The sequence below is a fragment of the Anoplolepis gracilipes genome, chromosome 13 (assembly GCF_047496725.1).
Source record: "Anoplolepis gracilipes chromosome 13, ASM4749672v1, whole genome shotgun sequence".
NCBI lineage: Eukaryota > Metazoa > Arthropoda > Insecta > Hymenoptera > Formicidae > Anoplolepis > Anoplolepis gracilipes.
In genome coordinates this window covers 8,943,319-8,963,556 of record NC_132982.1, presented here as the reverse complement: position 1 = coordinate 8,963,556, position 20,238 = coordinate 8,943,319, and the positions used below count along the sequence as shown (strand labels likewise).

At 36.7% G+C, this 20,238-nt stretch overlaps 1 protein-coding gene across 4 annotated transcripts in view; it reads left to right on the top strand.

Moving 5' to 3' along the window:
- The window catches only part of LOC140672644 (uncharacterized), a 132,211-nt gene that overhangs the window by 51,409 nt on the left and 60,564 nt on the right, over positions 1 to 20,238 (top strand). The window contains exon 1 of one of the 4 annotated variants that reach the window (XM_072904948.1): positions 5,865 to 6,710. The exons of 2 other annotated variants lie outside the window; for them this stretch is intronic. In XM_072904948.1, coding sequence (XP_072761049.1) covers positions 6,528 to 6,710 — 183 coding nt within the window. In that variant the 5' untranslated portion in view covers positions 5,865 to 6,527. Of the gene's footprint in view, positions 1 to 5,864; positions 6,711 to 17,448; positions 18,733 to 20,238 lie in introns of those variants that run through there. One more of the 4 variants, XM_072904949.1, reaches the window with a different exon arrangement.

Genomic DNA, 20,238 nt, shown 5'->3' with positions numbered 1-20,238 from the left:
TTATAACGTAATTTAAAAAAATATTATACTTTATCGACAAAACGCATGAACGAAATGTCAAGATAATAACATCAACATTAATTTTCTCTCTCTCTCTCGGATAAAGGTAAAAGCATTGGAATTACAAAAATTCTGCGGTAGATTTAGCCACGCGTCCTGCTTGCCATCTGTTGCACTAGTCTCTAATCTTGTCATAAATCTCGAGCGATACTATCTTTGACGCAACATTTTCCGTGTGGATGAATATATTTCATTTCACCGAGTGGTTCTACGATATGTACTCCTCCTTTCTGTTAGAAATCCAGGGTGCTTTTTATTTTGAAAAAAAGTTAATACAAGATAGATATAGGAAAGTTAATACAAGATAAATATACAGGACAAGCAAAGAATTTTTATTAGATGTATTATATATAATCAAATACTTGTAATGAAAAACGAGATAAAATATAGCTAACATTTTATTGTATAAAAAATTATATTAATTAATATATTGCTAATTATATATCACACATGTTACCCGTTGCAGTTAAGCATTTTGCTCGTATATAATTCAAAGTAATAAAAGAGAAAAGAAAAAACGACACAGAATAAGATTGGAAAATATTTCACTTGTTTTTGAGACAAATTTTTTTCGGAGCAAAATGCTTAAAATTATTATTGATCAAGACTCAAGATATAAGAAGAAACACATCCGCTTGGCACTTGGTCTTTCGGTCTCCCGCTCTCTCAGCACCTCACTTAAGCTTCGTCCTGGCGCGTATATCCGTCGTCCTTATAGGTTGCAGCTGCCTCGTAGCAGCGTAGTAGCAGCAGCACGTGTTCCTCTTTTCTGGGCAGGTGGTTGGCGTCGTTAAGCAATCGCCTCCCCCTCGAGGACCGAGATTTGAACAGCGTGTAGCTTGTCGGAGGAGCGAAGAGAAGACCGCGAGGGGGAAGAAAATAAAAAAGAAATTCGAAAGAGGAGGACAGGCCCCGGAGGCACACACGGCTCGTGTCTGTGTGCAAGCGGATTCGTGGTACTTTTGCAAGAGAATATGTGAGGGAATTATTGCGTTTTTTGCGAGAACACATCATGATAATCAGACGCATTATTCAACGAAAACTATTAATTATAATATCGAAAAAAATTTGTAGTTCAATTTTTTTTTTTTTTTTAGAAAAATTAGAAATTGGTCGAATAAAATTATATTAAAAATAAGTATATAAGACAGAAATATTTGAATATTTTCATCTCATCCGGAAAATATGAAAATTTGCGACATGTGTTTGCATTCTTAAAACACACCTAAAATTTTCTACCTGTAGACGCATTCCAGAATATATAAAATATATTTATCATTTCTCCAGCTTCTTCTCTTTCGTATACGAAAAAAAATTATTTAAAAAATAACCTCTGCCAATCAACGAATCAAAATCCAGCAAATCAAGAAAACCGCACTAGATCCTTCTAGAAAATTATTATTTGGTTCTATTCATCATCCATGGAACCTGCGTGACGTTCTTAAGCAGCCAATCGCAAAAAAGGAGCATAACGAGAGGACAACGTGATCCGAGCCACGAAAGAGGGATGAAGGAACGAGGGGAGGAAACGACCGGCAGGTGGTGTCGGGACGCTGTTGATATACGCGTGCATCGTGACCGGTTTCAAGATCGCGGATCCGCCGCGCGCGGTTTACTGCCGCTTAATAAGCCGTAATAAGGGTCCTAACCGAAAAGCATCGCGCGTGATAAATCTCGCACGTACTGTTCGTATATAGAAATTGCGCGATCGGGCAGGTGGTGGCTTCTCCGGATCCACTCTGGACCCGAGGACCCGAAGGTCACGTGAAACGATCTAGCGACTCGCAAATTTTTATCTCGCAAAAACGACATGCTGACATATTTTTCGAGACCCGTAATTTAATACGCAATTCGCACTGAAAAAGATACAAATTGCGATAACAGTGGAATCACAATATATTGAGAAACACTTATAAAAAGATAAATTTCAAGCCGTGTCTTTTATATTAATATGAACCGAAATATTGATTTCGACTTTCTTATCTTTTATTGTTTTATAATCGACTGCTTTTCAATTATTATTTCGAATCTCGTTCGAAAAAAAAAATTAAATTTCAAGGACGAGGACGTGTTATCGGACGTTGCATCCAGCTTAGGGGACAACATAAGAGTCTATATTCATGCTGAATGAGAGCGAATCACCCGCATTTACGACGGAAAAGGGCGAGTTACGCGGAGTGCGGGGCAATAAAGTTTTCCACCTCGCGTCTCTCCTTTTTTCTTTCTTTGCCAAATCAGATGCACAATCTTGCCTTTCCCTCTCTCTCTCTTTTTTTCTTTTCTTTCTTTTTCTCTCTTGACGAAGCGCAACAGTTGGCCAGGAGGAAACATCTGTCGGTCGTGGCGCATGCGTATCCTTCAGGTAAAAACCTGTGTTCAGGGATTCTCAAATTTTCAAGAATTGAGATTCGCGATTTGCAGATATTACGTTCTGTAAAAATGTAAAAAAAGCACTTACTTTATAATTAAATATTATGTAGCAATATAATTAAATATTATGTGTCATATAAATATATAAAAAATGGTATTTAAATATACTATAAGGAAAATTAAGTTTAAAATATGTTTGTATAAATATTGGAAATTTAGTGAAATATTTATTTTTAAATTTATATAGATAGAAGAGTATGGCACGAAAAAAGTGTTTTATGGAAATTAGACTGTCTGCTCTCTCGTCAATTCACACATCTCTCTTTCACAGTGTTTTAGTTAAATCTTCTCTTCTAGATATATATATGACTAGACACAACTTATTAGAGACACGTGTAAGATTTAAGGACAGATGACGTCAACACAGAGTGTGGCGCCGTGATTTTTATCGTGCGACGTGACAAAGATCAGTCGAGACGCGTCGTATTTATCTTCTTAGAACGATGCCCTGGAGAACGATGTGTACCGTTCATTCACATTCATCGAATCACAACGCTAGGAAATCTCTCACGAGATAGCTATTTACGTCAACTGTTATATTATCTAATAGGGTTACAAAAAAAGAATAAAATAGAATAAAAAAAAATAAAAAATTATACTTTTCCGTTCGGTACTCGAGGAATATCGTGATGAAAAACGTTGTCTCTTCTCGCGCTAATTATATTAATTCGTATTAGACACAAATCTCGCTCGAATCCGTATTGTCGCTTCGATCTGCTTGAAAATATTTCATTACAGTTATGCCGCGACATCGTTAAAATTAAATTTGCCGGACCAACCTCGTAATTTACGCGCGTAATTTGCGCATTTCGCCATTATTTCTCTGGGGCGTATTTCTTCCTTGAAAATGTTAACATCTGTGCGACAGGTATGCTGAAAAGCTCGCTCGACAAGTATCGATTGAGAAAGCTCGAGCCAACTTACGCGCGACGTCATTTACTTAGCTCATCTTGAGGACCTCGCATGACTCACGCTGAAATTATATACCGTCCATTTCTGCAAGCGAAGGGTGCCGCGAAACACCCTTCATTATACACACGGAGGTTGGCCGTGCGGTGCATATAATCGCACGGTCTTACATCGATTCTAATGTAAATGCACTGCTCTCACCTGAGTTTTCTGTTAGTCATAATTGCGGTACTCAACCCGATCATTTCGACAAATGGCTTTCTCATTTTTTTCGCGGTTAAACAAATTGAAGATCATATACTTTATTAAACATTATTTTAAAAAATCATACAATACATATAAATATACATATAATAGATGTTATTCAAAATTTCATACTGGAACGGAAAATTTTTGTTGAGATTATATAGTAAGGAGATAAATTTTAATTAATTTTAATTTTATGTTTATTGTAAATTGTCTCGATTAAATATATATATAATAATAATTTTGATTAATCTTATTGAATGAATTTATTAAGCGAATTAGAAATTTTCTATTTTATTTTAAAGTCACATTACGTTTCATAATGTATATTTCAAAAATATACACATTTATTCAGAGAGTCGTATAAGTATAATATATAATAATAATAATTAAAAAATATAAAAAGATGCTAAAATCTTTCTGAAGATTTATATTTTCAAGCATTATATTTTTTAGTGATGACACATATTTTTTAGACCTGAAAAATTTCAATAAAACTTTATATCTAAATATTAATAAATTAAAAAAATTGAGCATCCCCTTTCGTCATATTTTAAGTAACTTTTCCTTTTACTGTGTAAAGTCTTGCGGCTAAATATGCGAATACCACAAGGTGAGACCTCGATGAGACGTCGATTATTGCACGACATCCGCAGAAAACGTTCAAACACTTATTTGATCATACACAGAAACCAAAAGAATGACATGCCTTTGCCGCCGAAGGGAAACGGTTCGAACTGCACAAACCGCAACATTCATATATATGCGAAAAGGACCTTCCTCGAACGTAGAATTATGAGCCAAGTTCTGCGAAATTACATAAGTAGACAGGTGTATTCGGTTTCCCTTGGAATCCGCGGTTGGCGATTCAATCAACCGACAGATTTTTCCGCGACACGGCGGTTACCAAACAGATAATATGCAATTAATTTTTTGGAATTTTGACATTTTCGATGTAAATTTATACGGTCGTATTTTACAATATCAGTGGCGTCACACATAACATATTATTACATTCTGCTATAAATTATTGTATTTTTAATACGTCGTGATATTTATTAGTTTCCTTTCGAGTAATCACGTTTTCGCGGTGGAAGAAGCAGCTGTGTCTCGAATTTCTTCAGCTGTCTAGTTCTGTCAGACTCGAGATCCATGATATGGTTTCAAACACAAAACTTCCGATTTGGAAATTCGATGAGCGTTAAAGTAGGTCGTTCCCGATATTCAAACTTTTCTCACACGTAATAAGGGTTCGCCAAGACTCATTTATTTACAGATGAGATTCTCGAAAACGTTACAGAAATCCTTCGTGAGAAATGGAATACCATTATCTTCCGTATTCAGGCGAGATTATACAATCTATATACGGAGTTTCTTGCTTTGTAAATAGGTACGAGAAAGTGCAAATAATGTTCAAGGTAAAAATCAATCCTTCACCGAACAGATCTTGTTGATGCTAGTAATATTTTTTTTCTCTAGTAAGTTTAAAATAATTTTTTAGAGTGTAATTTTTAATTTTATATCATTACATGAAATGTGCAAGAGCAAAATTTTTCCAGCTATTTTGAAAAGAACCGTATATATTTAAAATTCAATGTAAATGATTACTGTTGCTATAATGCCATTTATTATTTAATTATCTCAGGCAAATTATAAAAAATTTATCAGCGTATAATTAATACATATATAAAATAATGTATATTTTTTTCGCGTCATTATTATATATCGAGAAAACTTATTAAAAGCACGAGATTGCAACGAACGGGGACGAAACGCCGCGCAGATTCGAAACTTTAGGGAGACGATTCGAGACGATTTTGAGAAACACTGCGTATCTGTGCCGAGCGCCACGCGACCAGGTCGTCCGGTCGGGCCGGATAGCCGGGTGTTTGCTGAAATCAACGTGGTGGGGTTCCTTCGACGAGTCCGACACGACCGGAGCCTTATGCCTTCAGTCGACTCTCGGCTCTCACTGCGACTCGAGCCGGCTGAGATTCCGTTAATTGAGTATCGAGCAGCCCGAGAATCGCTGGGAAGCGCTTCAGGTGTGTCGACGCCACCCGTCGCGTCAAGCAACGACAAGACAATCTCTTCTTGCGGTCGGTTCTCCAATTAATATCACGTGCTTAGCGATAAATCGCGCGCAACTCGCGAAAGGAGATAAAAAAAATTACGAGGGAACTTGTCGCGCGGAAGTGAAGGGGATCGAGAGTATAGTGGGGGGGGGGGAGGGTGGAAGGTATCCTACGGCTTGGAGCGCTAATTAACGACACAGTATCGAGACCAAGAAGCTAGTCAAGAAGCAAGACCGAGATCGTCCTTCTTCACGTTCATCGTTCACGTTAATTAGTACATGAATGGCGATCGGAAAAGGAGGTAGGATAGATACGAAAGCCGAGCAGTGGCTGAGAAGCGAAAGAAACAGACGGGGGACTGGAACTGATTAACCCGGGGGGTGCGGCCGCGGCTCGAAAGGTCAAGTGGATGCAGGAATCTCGGCGCGTCGAGGGAGAATATCTACGCTCGAAAGGACTCGTGCCAGATTACACTCGCGAATTTCAACGATTGCTCTTGAAAAGGAATAAATTCTTCTTCCCAGAGAAAGGATTGTAAATTTGTATCCGCGAGTGTTTGACCGGAAAATCTCAAGTGCTTGTTTATTTCGAAGGGTCTCGATTGGTTTGTACTCAAACAAAAAAAAAAAAAAAAATATCCGCGAGTGAAATTAATCGTAATAAATCTAGGAGATAGGAGGAACTGGTGCTTCGACGATCGAAAAATTTTTAATAGACACGCATTCGATCTCTCGTGTGAATGACAACCGACAGGGATCTAACAAGATTTCGAGAAAGCTTATATTAATCGAGACTACAGTCGGAAACATGTTGTGCGGCACATTTAAAAAGAGGAGGAGATACCCGGGAGATGAGTATCGCTTGGTCAGATCCAACACCATGCCGAGAATAATGTCAGGAACGAGGGATGCCAGTTTGGTGCCTATTCGGAGGACCAAGTCCACGAGGGTCACCGCTCGAACGTCACTGATCAAGGATCTTCTGCATATGGTAAGAATAGGAACATATAAAATGCTAATGAGGAGCAATATATTGGGATTGTTATCTCTGTCGCATGGAAATTTGTTAAAGGCGCCATGAATTTATTTGGCGCTCTACCCATAAAAATAGGAGACATTTTTTGATAGAATATATTTTCGATAAAACATTTGATCATGTGAGTTTGCGAAGATAGAGAATGACAGATACATTTTATTTAAAAAATGACGAAAAAATATTTTGAAATATTATTTGAATTAATTAAAAAAATTAAGTGAAATCATTCATAAAAGAAGCAAGTAAAATTTATTTATTTATTTAAAATAATTAGTTTTTATATGTAATTAAAATAATTCATACAAATAAAACTCGAGGGGGAACATTTTTCATCATATTTAATACATTAACATTCAAAATAAAGTCACTTAAAGTCTCTAATTTTATATAATTTTATAATATCTTTGCTATTTTCTTATTTTTCTTCATTCTATGTACATTTCATATTTTTGCTATACTAGATATTAACTATTTGCGCAACGCAAATATGCGTAATCTGCTTGTTACTTGTGTTGAACTAAGAAGAAACATTGCAGAGGCCGATTGATCCTCAAAGGGATTCACCGTCTCGAATTTACATACATGAATACGAATGCGTCATGTTGTTTGCATATGTATGCGGGTTACAGTGCATTCGTACGCGTGCATTTGTCCGTATAATTTATATGACTTTAATTCGGAAACGTCGTACGCTTAGTCGATTAATTAGCAATTCTGATTCCTTTTTTTCTATAGTAATCCTAGAGAATGTTGCTAGTGAGAGAAAATTTAATCGTCTCGATACGTATATACGAACATACAGCAACTCTGACACATAATCGATATTAATATTTTTGCGCATCAGTTTCACAAAGCGAAATATGTATATATTATATATAATTAATTATATATACTGATCGCCCATTAATTTTTCCAAATTTGTCTGAGATTATTAGATAATAAATGGCAATTGTATGTTTTTAAATAAATGTGATCTTTTTTAAAAATAGCTAAAGAACAATTATATTCTTGCACATTTCATATAATAATATAAAATTGAAATTATATTTTAAAAGAATTATTTTAAATATAGAGAAAAGTACAATGAAAGCATTAGCAGGAAACGTATTTGTATTATTTCTAAAGGACGAAACTAATTTTTACCTTGGACATTATTTGCATTTTTCGTATTTTTAAAGTCTTGTGAAAATTCATTATCAAATTTTATCGCTGCGTCTGTTTGTTCAGATACGTATTCCGGCATCTCGATAAACCTCCCCGAGTCAAGCTCCCAACGTTCGATGTCGCGCTCGTTTCTTCTCATTCTCTTTTCGTTCTTTTCCCCGAAGCTTCATCGCGATGCTTCTTTTTTCGGTCTAAATCCGGCAGAGCAAAGAGGCGCCTCCGCGCGACTGACTCGGATTCTTCCGAGGTGCCCGCTTGTGAGCAGACCGAAAGCAGAGGCCGGATCTCGGGGTTTGGCCTTATAAGGCGTTCCGCGAGATGCCCAGCGTCCATTAGAAATCCTTTTGTTGGACCTGATCTCTTTTTCCGGCGGATTCTCAAAAGATCGTCCACCGCCGGGGCGGTTCCTTCGAGAATCGCTCGCCGGAAAAAGTTATTTTTCAAGAATAACCATTTCGTGCTTTTTTTAAACCATCCGTGAAAAAGTTCCGGATTATAAGATTGACTATGATAAAACATAATGACTTTTTAGTCAACTGAAGAACCTTTTTTTGCAAAGGTTTCTATTAAATTGTAAATTCAAAGGATTACATTCTCAAAATTACATTTCTCAAACAAAAGTATGAAATTATTGTAAGAGAATTTGATCGAAATTGATTTCAATGTTATTTGCGATTAATTTTCTCTAGTTTGTGAACCATTTTCGATGTCACTAGCTTCTATTATTCCCCACTAGCGTTATTATCGGTCGCTGATTGGTCGTTATTCGTAAACGAATTTTTTTTTTCCCCCAGTAAAGAGAATTTTAATAACCGACGAGAACAGGTTCATGAATATGCACATAAATGTACAGAACGAGTATACGTGGATGCGCTGTTTTTTTTTTTTTTTTTTTTTTTTTTTTTTGTTAAGCTCTCGAGCGTTAACGCAAAAATATTCATTGCGCGGTCTCTGCCGAAGGGAAAAAACTTTGTCCGCGATCAAGAACACCGCGGAGTCTGCAGGTATTTAGCATACGAACAATATGCAGATGATATACCGCTTCATACTTACAATTATTTCAATAACGTAAAAATTTGCCCTAAAATAAAAAAATGCTAATAATATAAGACAAGGATATAGCACGGAGCAACAACAATAATGATTAAAAAATGTATTTAAAAAATGAGTATTTTTATTATTTTGTCACGATAATTTTTATCACACGACTAATTGTTAGACGTTTTTTTTTTTTTTTTTTTTTTTTGTCAATCATAAATAATTTTATCAGCAAGATGCACAAAATTTCTCATTCAAAGTTTTTTATTCTAAATCTTATACAATCAAGAGAATATTATTTTCTGTTTATCGTATTAATTTTTTTTTTTCCATCGTATATCCTTTCTTACTGAAAATCTATTCTTACTAAATCCAACATCGGCTCGATTCTCAAATATTTGTGAAACTTGCAGCGGCTATTAAACAAACCAGTTTCTTCGGCAACAAAAGGAAACGAGCAGCTGAGAATCTACTTTTCAGCAGTCTGCCAGTTCGTCGGGCGTAATCTCACCCCTTAAAGGGGTAAAATATCTTAAAGCAACGTGCTAATCGCGGCGCGATTGTCTATATTAACGGCACCATTCGCGAAACTAGGTCGTTCGCAAATGCCAGGCTTCGTTAAACGAACCGTGAGATCTCTCTAATAAGAACGCTCGCGCATAGACAATAGTTTCGCCTCTGAAATTCCGGAGAAAAAAAAAAGGGAACGAGAAGAGAGGAACAGCGAGAACGCGCGCTTTTTTCGCCGCTGCAATTTGTGTACCTTCCTCCTGTCCCTCCTTTGTTCGTGTTCTTTTTTTATTTCTGTTCTTCTCCTTTTTTTCATCTTCGCGAGATATCCTGGCGCATTCCTGCGTATCGCTGTGGCAATTTAGACCTTCCTCCCAGTCAATGACCCTTAAGTCTTTGTTAGAACCTGATAGAATTGCGACTTGATAGCAAAAATGTGCTTTATTCCGCAGGATAAAAAAAAACTGCAAAATCGCTTTTATAGTATAATTGATTATTTAATGTAAAATTAGTTACATGCTGTTTCTTTTTTTGACTTTTTTTTTTTTTTTTTTTTTCATTGAATCATTTAAGTGCAAAAACCAATCTTGAACATACTTTAACAAAATTTGAATTTTTAAAGACACTTAATTTTTTTTATAAATTCTTTAATATTTAATTGAAGCCTGAGATATTTTATATTTTGCACTTAAAAGTTGAAAAGTTTTCAAGAAAACGTGATTTCTAAATTCATTGAATCTTATAAAACCATACGAGCAAATTGCATTCGTTCGTGTTGCGTTAACGCGTTTCTTTTCGCCTTCTTTCAAACAGTTGCCTCCTATTATCGTTATATTAGCATCATACAGCACATTTTCTCCGAATTGCGCAATTGGTTCTGCATCTAGTACACTGTAATTGCATCCGGCAGCAAGAATACGCTTTGATAAAAAAAATACTTGCTGTATTATTAGTTTGAGAGTAGCCGCGAAATATATCTAACAATAAGCGATTTAAAATTGTTTGAATCTGCTTTCGTTTGCACGCATTGTAATTAATTTAATAACTTTATCGGATGAATTCAGCTTTCCATTTAATCAGTCAAACAATTATCGGGATATCAGAAACAGCCGCGAAACGAACAAAACGGATAATTCATCAATCGTCACGTACTCGCTACGTAATGATTTATAGATTGAGAGTAAACTACTATTATTAATATGTAACCAGAAGACACGATATTCTCGAAATAAAAATATAATTTATTCCGTATTAATTAATATTTAATAAAGCGCACACACCCTCTTCTCTCTCTCTCTTTCAAATCTAATCGTACACACATGTATGTGTAGACTTGAATATTTACGACGTAATCTCTCATTATCTTATTTTGTTCGATTTTAGTCATAATTCTAGTCATTGTTATTAAATTGCCGTTGATTCTTAGAAACTGGACAGGCGGCGCGAATCGTTCCCGACGACGCGAAACAACAAGGCGGCTTGCGTGCGCGATATTAACTCTAATTAGCAATTATTAGAAGACGTTCCGCGCGTAGAGACGTCGCCGCAAATTGGAGGCGGCGTAAACCGGCGCGAACAAACGATAAAGGGGGAAGAAATACGATGGCCTGATTAAAACAGTCGACCGACAGAAATGAGATTGTTCAACACGTCGAGATAAGCGATACCTTGAACCAGTATTGCTCAATACGCAGTATCGTGTAAAAGCTAACGTAATTTGTAATTCTTACATTTTATCGTTTTACTGAAGTTGGAAATGAAAATGCTCGTTTTTCCCAAGCGCGGAAAAATACGCTTAAAAATGGAAAATATTATTTCAATTTCGGAGAGATTTGATAAATTCGACAGATGTAAAAAATTCAATAACAATATATATTTCTCTACAGAAGTTTTATTAATTTTAATGGAGTTTGTCTGTAAAAGAAGAATTAAAAATTGCCAACGATTTATACTATCGAGTTATTCTATCAATGCGTGCGTGAAAAATTTACAGTCGGCGCGAGTGTGAATTCCGGCGCGACTTTGTCACCATATATTGAAGGTATATTCTGATGAAATAACACGGCATATAAAACAGATTTATTGGACACGCGACACGGTGGAATAAGCGCCGATGGTGCAACGAAAGCGCATTGCGCAAGCTTCTTCTTACGGAATGGCCTGGTTTATGGATTTGCGGAGTAACGTCGGATAACATAAGCATATATATAAAAAACTATGAATGTCTTTGATAATCTTGAATAACACACTGTTTTTTTTTTTTATATATATAGTGATTTTTTTTATATATTTTTTTTATATATATAGTGATTTTTTTTAGATTATATAAATGCAGCTAAATAAAAAAAAAAAACCGAGCATTATTAAATATAGGGAAAACTTATTGTTAACTACTCTTATTAATCATTTTTGATAAGATAACATATGTGATAGATTCTATTATTTATTTAGATATTTTCAAAAAGATTCTTTTTCTAACTCTTTAAGGATTTTTTACATGAATTATTTTGTATTTTAATTTTTCAAAATTTAAATTTTACTTATATAGTTATTATTTTAATTTCAGAATATATTGAAATTTATATTTAATAAATATTTATATTTTATTAATATATTTAAATTTTATTTTATTTATTAAATTTTACTTTAATATATTTAAATTAATAAATTTAATATTCTCATTTTCTCTTTCGCGCGTTGTTAATATATAATATAATATATAAGTATTTATTAGATTTTTAAGAGATTTTTTTTTTTTTGAAACTTTTCTTTAAAGAGTTTTTGAAAGACTTATTTTTTAGTTTGATTTTTTAAAATATTCTGGAACTGAACATAATATTACAAAACAGAGATATTTATATTTTAATATATTGAATATTTACTCTTCTTTCTTTCTCTTTTCGTTCATAGATAATAGATGCCCGTTTTTATTGAAATGAAGTGTTTAGAAAAGAGATATGTGAACACGTCAATGTATCCAAAGGGTCATTGAACTTACATTTCACCAAAACTACAACAGTATCTTATAATATTACAATAGATATTTCAACTCTATATAAATGCAGATGCACTATCGAATGTGGGATGAGAATGGGCCCAAAGACCTCAAATTCCTTCACCAGCGTGGGAGTTAACGATCGGGTCGTGGCCTCCGGGAGGGAAAAGACTCCGGATAAGTGTGAATGAGAACAATATGTCCTTCTTCTTTACCCTCCGATGAGTTTGCTAGATCTTCAAAACGCTAACGCGATTTTCCTCGTTTCGAGACTTGATTGATCGACAACTTATAAATTCCCGTAAATAATTATTTACGGGAAGACTTTAAACTTTGTTTTTTTTTTTTTTTTTCTATGGAATTATAGCGTTAAAACGCCAAAGTTGAATGGCGGCCATTGTATGTTTAATTCATGCGTGGCTACGAAACTTTGTGTCGGATTCGTTACAACGGGATTGTCTCTCGACTTCCGGTTACCGCCTTTGTGTTTCTCATTCTATGGAGTATCCTGAAACCGTTGCCTAAATGCTAAAAAATAAAAAGCATAAATAATCGGGATAAATAAAATAATCAAGAGATCATAAATGTCTGTTAATTATTATAATGAAGAGAGTACAAAATTAATTAAACTCGGCACGATTCTTTAAAATAATATAAAGATATATTGCTTAATCTTTGTTCGATCAAAGTGGATTTTACTCTAACGGAATCTTGTCATTTCAACCTTTCTGAGGATATATACACTTTTTTATTGCGCGTAAAATGTCGCGTGATGTGTTTTCATGCGCGGTGATATAAAATACGAGCGATGATGAGAAAGTAATAACATCTTCTTCTTGAAAATGAAGATATCTCTTCGTAATCATCTTGCGTATAATAACACGCATGAAAGGTCCAGATGCAGCGCGTGAAAATTTAGCTCACGTCACTTTATCGATTTTTGCGATCGGGTCATGGAGCGAATCGTATTACGCAAGGAATTCGCTTGCAGGAAATAAGAGGAAAAAAAAAGCTGCGTTACTTGAGTCCACTTTAAACGTAATGCGCGCATTGATAGCCAATGTAACCAACGACTTTGTGCTGTACTTGCCTTGTGTAATGTCAGTCATTAGTCCCCCGAAGAAAAAAATCGGTCGAAAGTCAGTCCTACGTTTCCTACGTGAGTGAGATGTGTGATCGATAAAGAAAAACACAGCTGAGAGATACCAAGGATCTGAAATATTTCGCGTACCATTCGTCCATTTATCTCTTATCCGAAAGATTATCTCAATTATTCCGTATACTGTTTGTACAGAGTAAAATATTTACCGTATGATGGATTCTCTTACATATTAATATTGAGATTGCAATCTTTATTACATTTCAGTGATTACATAGTTATACTAGAATTTTCTGTAAACATTTGCAGACTAAATGTTATCTTGAATTTTTTTCGTAAATATTTAATCTTGAATTAAATATTTTTTTTATATAAAAAATAGTGTCCTAAAAAGATATAAGTAGCACTGTATCTAATTAATTAATATGTATAATATTTCGATCTGAAAATACCTGCTCTCTCAGATCTGGAAAACAAGATTGCCCGATGGACACAAAGGGTTTCTATCAAACCTCTCTCATCCTCTTTGATCTCAGACAGTTTTGCGTCCATGTTTTGCGGGCATCTGTGTTTAGTAGTAGCCGATAACGCGGTTGCATGTCCCGGATCGGAGTGGTAACACCGTGCCGGTCGACGAAGGCAAAATCAATTAACTTGGGCGACACGTGTGTGCGTAGCACGCGCGTGTGCCACGCGCGCGCGCGTAGTGGATGCGTAGTACGCTGCGTACGCACAACACCCGTGTATACAGAGTGTTGCGGAAATCACGGACTTTCATCCTCGATTTTTCCGTAAATTCGAAACGACCGCTTCCCGGCGAAGATTTGATGTTCGAACGTCGTGGCTTCTTCATTCGCCATGAAATGTATCGCGATATCGAAATATATCGCAAATCAAGATATCGCATTAGCAAAAATAGTTTGAGATTAATTTGAAAAAATGAAACTTTATTATTCACCTTCAAAAATTTATTTTCTCAATTTCTTATGATTAAAAGACAATTTTGATAATATATACGCGACATATTTTTTTATTAATAATTGTTTACGAAATATTATTATTGGTGTGACTTTTAAGACACCCTGTGTATCATGGCCTGTACGAGGCGCCTATAATGCGTGCATTAGCCGCGTGGGTTGCTATGGGCAACCCGTGACTAACACACGTTCCAGCATCACGTCTCTCGCCCTTTTCCCTTTCCTTCCCTCGTTCTATCTATCTCTCTCCCTCTCTTTCTCTTTTCTTTCTTTCTCTTTGGTCGGTCCCTTTCTACCGTTCGTTCTCTATCCGTCTTGGATTCAGTGACGTAACAGTCACCGTATTGGAACTCGAGAAGCAATGGTCGAGGGGGAAAAATTTTCGGTTTTGTAGCGCCACGTCATCGCGTGATTATGCAATCATGTGAGGACAGCGTCTTTATTAAGTTGTACACGACGAGCTTGTGATGTCTTTTTTTTTTTTTTTTTTAATCGAATTATATTCTCAAATAATCGAAGATCTTTGTAAAAAAATTTTTGAACGCGCTCGATATCAAAATTAATCAATTAATTTCCTACGAATATTTTTTGAGAGTGAGCTGTACATGTATATTATATTAAATTAGAGAAGGAAAAAAATGTTTTTTTTTTTTTTTTTTTTTTTTTTTTTTTTTTCCGAAAGAATAGAAATGGAAAATGAGGTTAAAAATATAACTGTTGACGAATGCTAATAAAGCATCCGACCATATCTGAAAACATATTTTATAAATTACTCGGTACGTTACTGCGGGGCCATCTCTCTTCGTTCGTATGCGACACGTTTATCCTTCTCAGGGACACCCGCTCGTTCTCTCCTCTTCTCTCCCGTTATCTTTTTCTTCTACGTTTTGTGCCCTAGGTTAGCATCTGGCATCCTCGTCGTGCCTATTAAAAAACTACGAGCCTCCTTTTTTTCAGGGATGGATCTATATAACGAGATTGAAAACTGTTGATACCTCAGAAACATGCGCGGTAATTTTGTGCATAGATATTTGTCGGTTTTCTTTTTTTTTTAATTTGTCGCATAAAATGGAAAGAATAATGCTTCTCGTTGATCTTTATTTCAGTTAGAAACTCGTAAAAATAATAAGAGCGTTCGATAACGTTTATCCCCTCGCTTGTCTTTGATCCAGGGATGCACCACTGCATTTAATTTTGACGCAACGACGCGTGACCGAATCGCTTACGCAATGTTTTCTTACGAGGTGTCGAATATCGATTTAACGATACACGTGCGTCTAGTCGATAGTCTAGCAAATGAGAGATCGAATTTCTCGGGCTTCACGGTGACGATAGCTACCGATGTATATCCCAAGGTAATTAATTGTCGCGAAAAGAACGAAAGATTCCCTAATGTTATTTTAAAATAATACTCCATAGAATGTATCTGAATTTTAAATTAATGGAAAAATTTTTATTACTAATTTAATAAATTTATATAATTAATTTTAATCAATTTTTATTTTATACATTCATTATGTACAAGATATCAAAAGGTATCAAATCTTTTTGTTGAATTTTTTAATTATAATTTATCTTTATAAAATTGTCAAAATGAAAAAAATAATGATTAATCCTTTAATCAAGTAATAAAATGGAAAATTTTTCGATGGTATTATTAAAATTATTTTGTAATATGTCAACGTTTAAAGTGTATTTATCTTCGACGTATCTTCTTCAAAAATCTATCAAATTTAATTCTCTGCGTTTATTGATTTACATTAAAAATCAAGAATTGAATCTCGAGTAACGCGGATCGAATAACGTCGAATCAATGTAAAAACAAAGCCGCTATTTGCGGGGATCCGTCAGGACAGTGCCTGGGTCTCCGTTAAAGGGAGATCGTCCCTGAACTCATGGCAGCGCCGCACGGAAGGGAAGGAGTCATGGAACTCACAGAAGAGAGGGAGGACCACGTCATAGTGGGGGTGGATGAGATACCAAAAGAGAAAGAGAGAAGATCTGTGTCGGCAACGAAAGGGGAGACGGAGAATCGCGGCGAACCTTCGACCATCACCCCCTTGTTGGAGAACACTCTCTTCTCTCCTCTGTTCGAGGAGACTCTATCGTTGCTTTCCGACCAACTTCTCTCTCTCTCTCTCTCTCTCTCTCTCTCTCTCTCTCTCTCTCCCTCTCTCTTTCTCTCAAAGAGAGAGAGAGAGAGAGAGAGGAAGAATAACGGCGCATAGAACGAGAAGATAGCTCTCTAAGAGAATGCGCAGGAGAAGGAAGAACATTGGAATGTATGAGCTGGAAGGAGATAGCGCGAGAGAAGGAAAGAGAAAGTTGTCGCGGACGTGAGAAGAACAATCGTAGAAGATGAACAAAGAAAGAGAGAGCCGGGAATGAACAATCCCGAATCTTGTCAAGAACACGAATTGAATAAAAGCGATAAATCGGAAAAACAGAGCGGAGAGATGAGGAAGTAAAAAGGACTTTCTCGAGAAGAAGAACATAGAAGTAAGAGCCAAAGGGGATTAGGGGTCAAAGGAAAAAGGTAACAGGAATGCCAAAAGGCGGAGGAAAAACTTAATCTTGCAAGATTAAAAATACAATATCGTGGCACGTTTCGAGAAGAGAACGAAACGAGAACGCGACAAGGATAAAGGTTCCCCTCGGGAAGAGAGATGGAGAGATCTAGCGGGAATTTCGAAGAGAGAGAAAGAGAAAGGTGAATAGAGAGGAAAGAGAAGCCAGGGCAGGGAGCAAATCGACGAGACGAGTTGGAGGAAGAGAGAGAGAGAGAGAGAGAGAGAGAGAGAGGAAAGCGGACTATTCGGGGGGACACAGCGGGAAGAGAAGGGCGAACGGAACGTAGGGAGAGACAGAGAGAGAGAGAGAGAGAGAGAGAGAGAAAGGGAGCGAAATGGAGCGAGAGAGACGGAGATAGAGAACAGAGGGACCAGGCAGCGAGTGCGCCCACTGAGCCGCCTCCATACCACCTCCAGCATTCCCAGCCTGCACACACAGTTGCAGCTGCACCGCGGCAGTGCGTGGCTCCGCACATGCGAGACTGCGCGCGCGTCTGCTCTCTCTCTCTCTGTCTCGCATAATCTGTATGTGCGTGTATATGTGTGTGCGTTTGTTATGCCCGTGTGTATAAATACATATATATATATATATATTTGTACTGTGTGACGCGCAACAATCGCGTCGTCGTGCAGTTTTACGGCGACGCGTCGTTTCCTTCGGTCGTTTCTCCCGACGCGCGTGATTCCACCATCGCCGAGAATTACTCCCGACCGCGAGCTCCTGCCAGCTGGAATTTTCAAAGATCGACAGCGAACTCTTCATCTCGTCGACGTGTTATAATTAGAACCAGCGACACGCACTTTCGCCGTCGTGAATTTGTAATTCGGGACGGATCGATGCCGACCCTCCGTCGTTTCCCTGACATTCGTCCACGATAGAGCCGGGTTGCCAAAGTGACGTTGACGAACGTTTGTTTGACGTGGATTCGTAGACGAAGAGACTAGTCGAGGGTCGACCTCGAGACTAGTCGAGGCCGAATCTCGACGCGAGTAAGGCTTCATCTAGTTTCTCAAATTGACATTTGACGTGCGCCAAGGGAGAAGGAAGAAGGAAGAAGGAGAAGGAAATATCCAGTTTCAGAATTTGGGATAAAGTGCGGAAAGTATTGGACACGCGTGCCGGCTTTTTTTTTCACACGTCTCTTTTCCCTGCGGAACACGTGCGAGTAGCAACGAGAGAGGTGTGCAACTATCGATCGCGTCCCTGTCTCGGCCGCAATCTCGAAAAGCGCGTGTCTCGTTGACCGGCTCGACGAGCCCTAAGAGAGAGAGAGAGAGAGAGAGAGAGAAGCTGACATTTCGTAAATGTCAAACGCGCTGCCATAATTTCCACGTAATTGGAGCGTCGCCGATGAACGATAAGTCGAAATTCATTCCTTTCTTCTCGAATCGAGAGTGACAGACGCGTGTCGAGTATAGTAATGATACGATACACGTGATTTGGAGAAAGCAATCGGAAATTGTCGGAAGTCTGAACGTCGACGAAAATACAAGGATATCTATCATTATGGATTGGATGAGAAGGCAAGATATCAAAGAGGAATCGCAGGAGGTCCCTAACGCTTTGACACCGGAGGATGACGATGAGTGTTACTTCGAGGAAGAGGCGATAGACGAGGGAATGGTACGTGGGATTTCAATCTTGCAAAATGTTACACTTTTATTTTGAAAATATCTTAATGAAATAGGCATTCCGTATTTATATTAATTGTGCAATCAAAAATTTATGCTGACAATTTGTCAGATTATTTATATTACAAGAAATGTGATAGTATTACTTATACATCATATTTCATACACTTTTTTTAATTCGATAAATATATGACATATTTAGAATTATATATAATATATTTATATAACATATAATATATAATTATATAATATATATAAATATATTGAATGAAATTGAAAATTAAGATAAAATTAATATTTACAATAAAATCATACGGTCTAGAATTTAATTAAAGATTACTCTGTCGAATATCAGTAATTTCTTTTTGCTCGGTAAAGAAAATAAAAATTTACATATTCGAGTTTAGAGAGATTTCGCATTCAAGAAATGTATTTAATAATATAGTTATACAAGCATACATACATCTCGACATCTACATTTATAAATATGTATTAATACTATTATGAATATTCGCTCCAATAGCCGCAATAATCGTTTGCGATTGCTATCGACGAATATCAATAATTCCCGAGTCTATATATCTTGTATCCTTCGTAATAATATCAGCGTTCAATTACACTTTCGCGTCTTTCGGGAGTTTTCCAACAATCTATCATCGCGATCTTATCGCGACAACTGGTGCGTGACGAGTCTCGAATTTTCTAAAAGCCAGATAATTGTCGGGGTAGGTGTTGACCGTTAGGGCGTTTGATCATATGTCACTGACACCTTTTTCTCTCAATCTCCCGTGGAACAGGATGCAAGTTCTCAGCTCACATTACGCGTCGATATTTTCAACAAAACGACCGTAACATTATATGATGATATAATATTATGCAATAATAATCTTTCACACGCGTAGAATGACATTTGTTACAACTGTTGTCAAAATAACTGAGTCGATCCAGATTTAGAAATAGAATTTATTCGGTGAAAAATAAAATGTACAATTTTTCAAAGAAAAGCGCTTTTCCTATATAAATATTTTGCCTCGTTATTGGCAAGGCACGCGCTTACTTTCCTTCGCGCGATATAGATAGAATGCTTTTGCTTTACATCAACGAACGTCTCGCTCTGTTAGCGTGAATCAGGCTTTAACTAGGGCGGCGGGAAAATGGACTCGAGTGTAAAATTACGGACGAATCTACTACTGTTACATCCATTGTTACCTCCAAAGTGGCCGCTTGAATTACTAACCGCCAGGCGCAGAGTTGCACTTCGCTCGCTCGACGCGGAATTGCCTGCGTGCGTGCGCTTCTCATAAACATTTAACGAGGACAAAGAGTCGCTCGCGGCACAACGATAAGTCTGAAAGTTATACGAGATCACTGGGGTCATGTATTGGACGTTCGGCATCATCCGTCTCTCTTTACATAGAAGTCGTAACATTTAAAATAGTGTGTCAGTGATCCACATTTCGTGACTTGCGAATCGCCAAACGTGATTAGGGTGTACTAT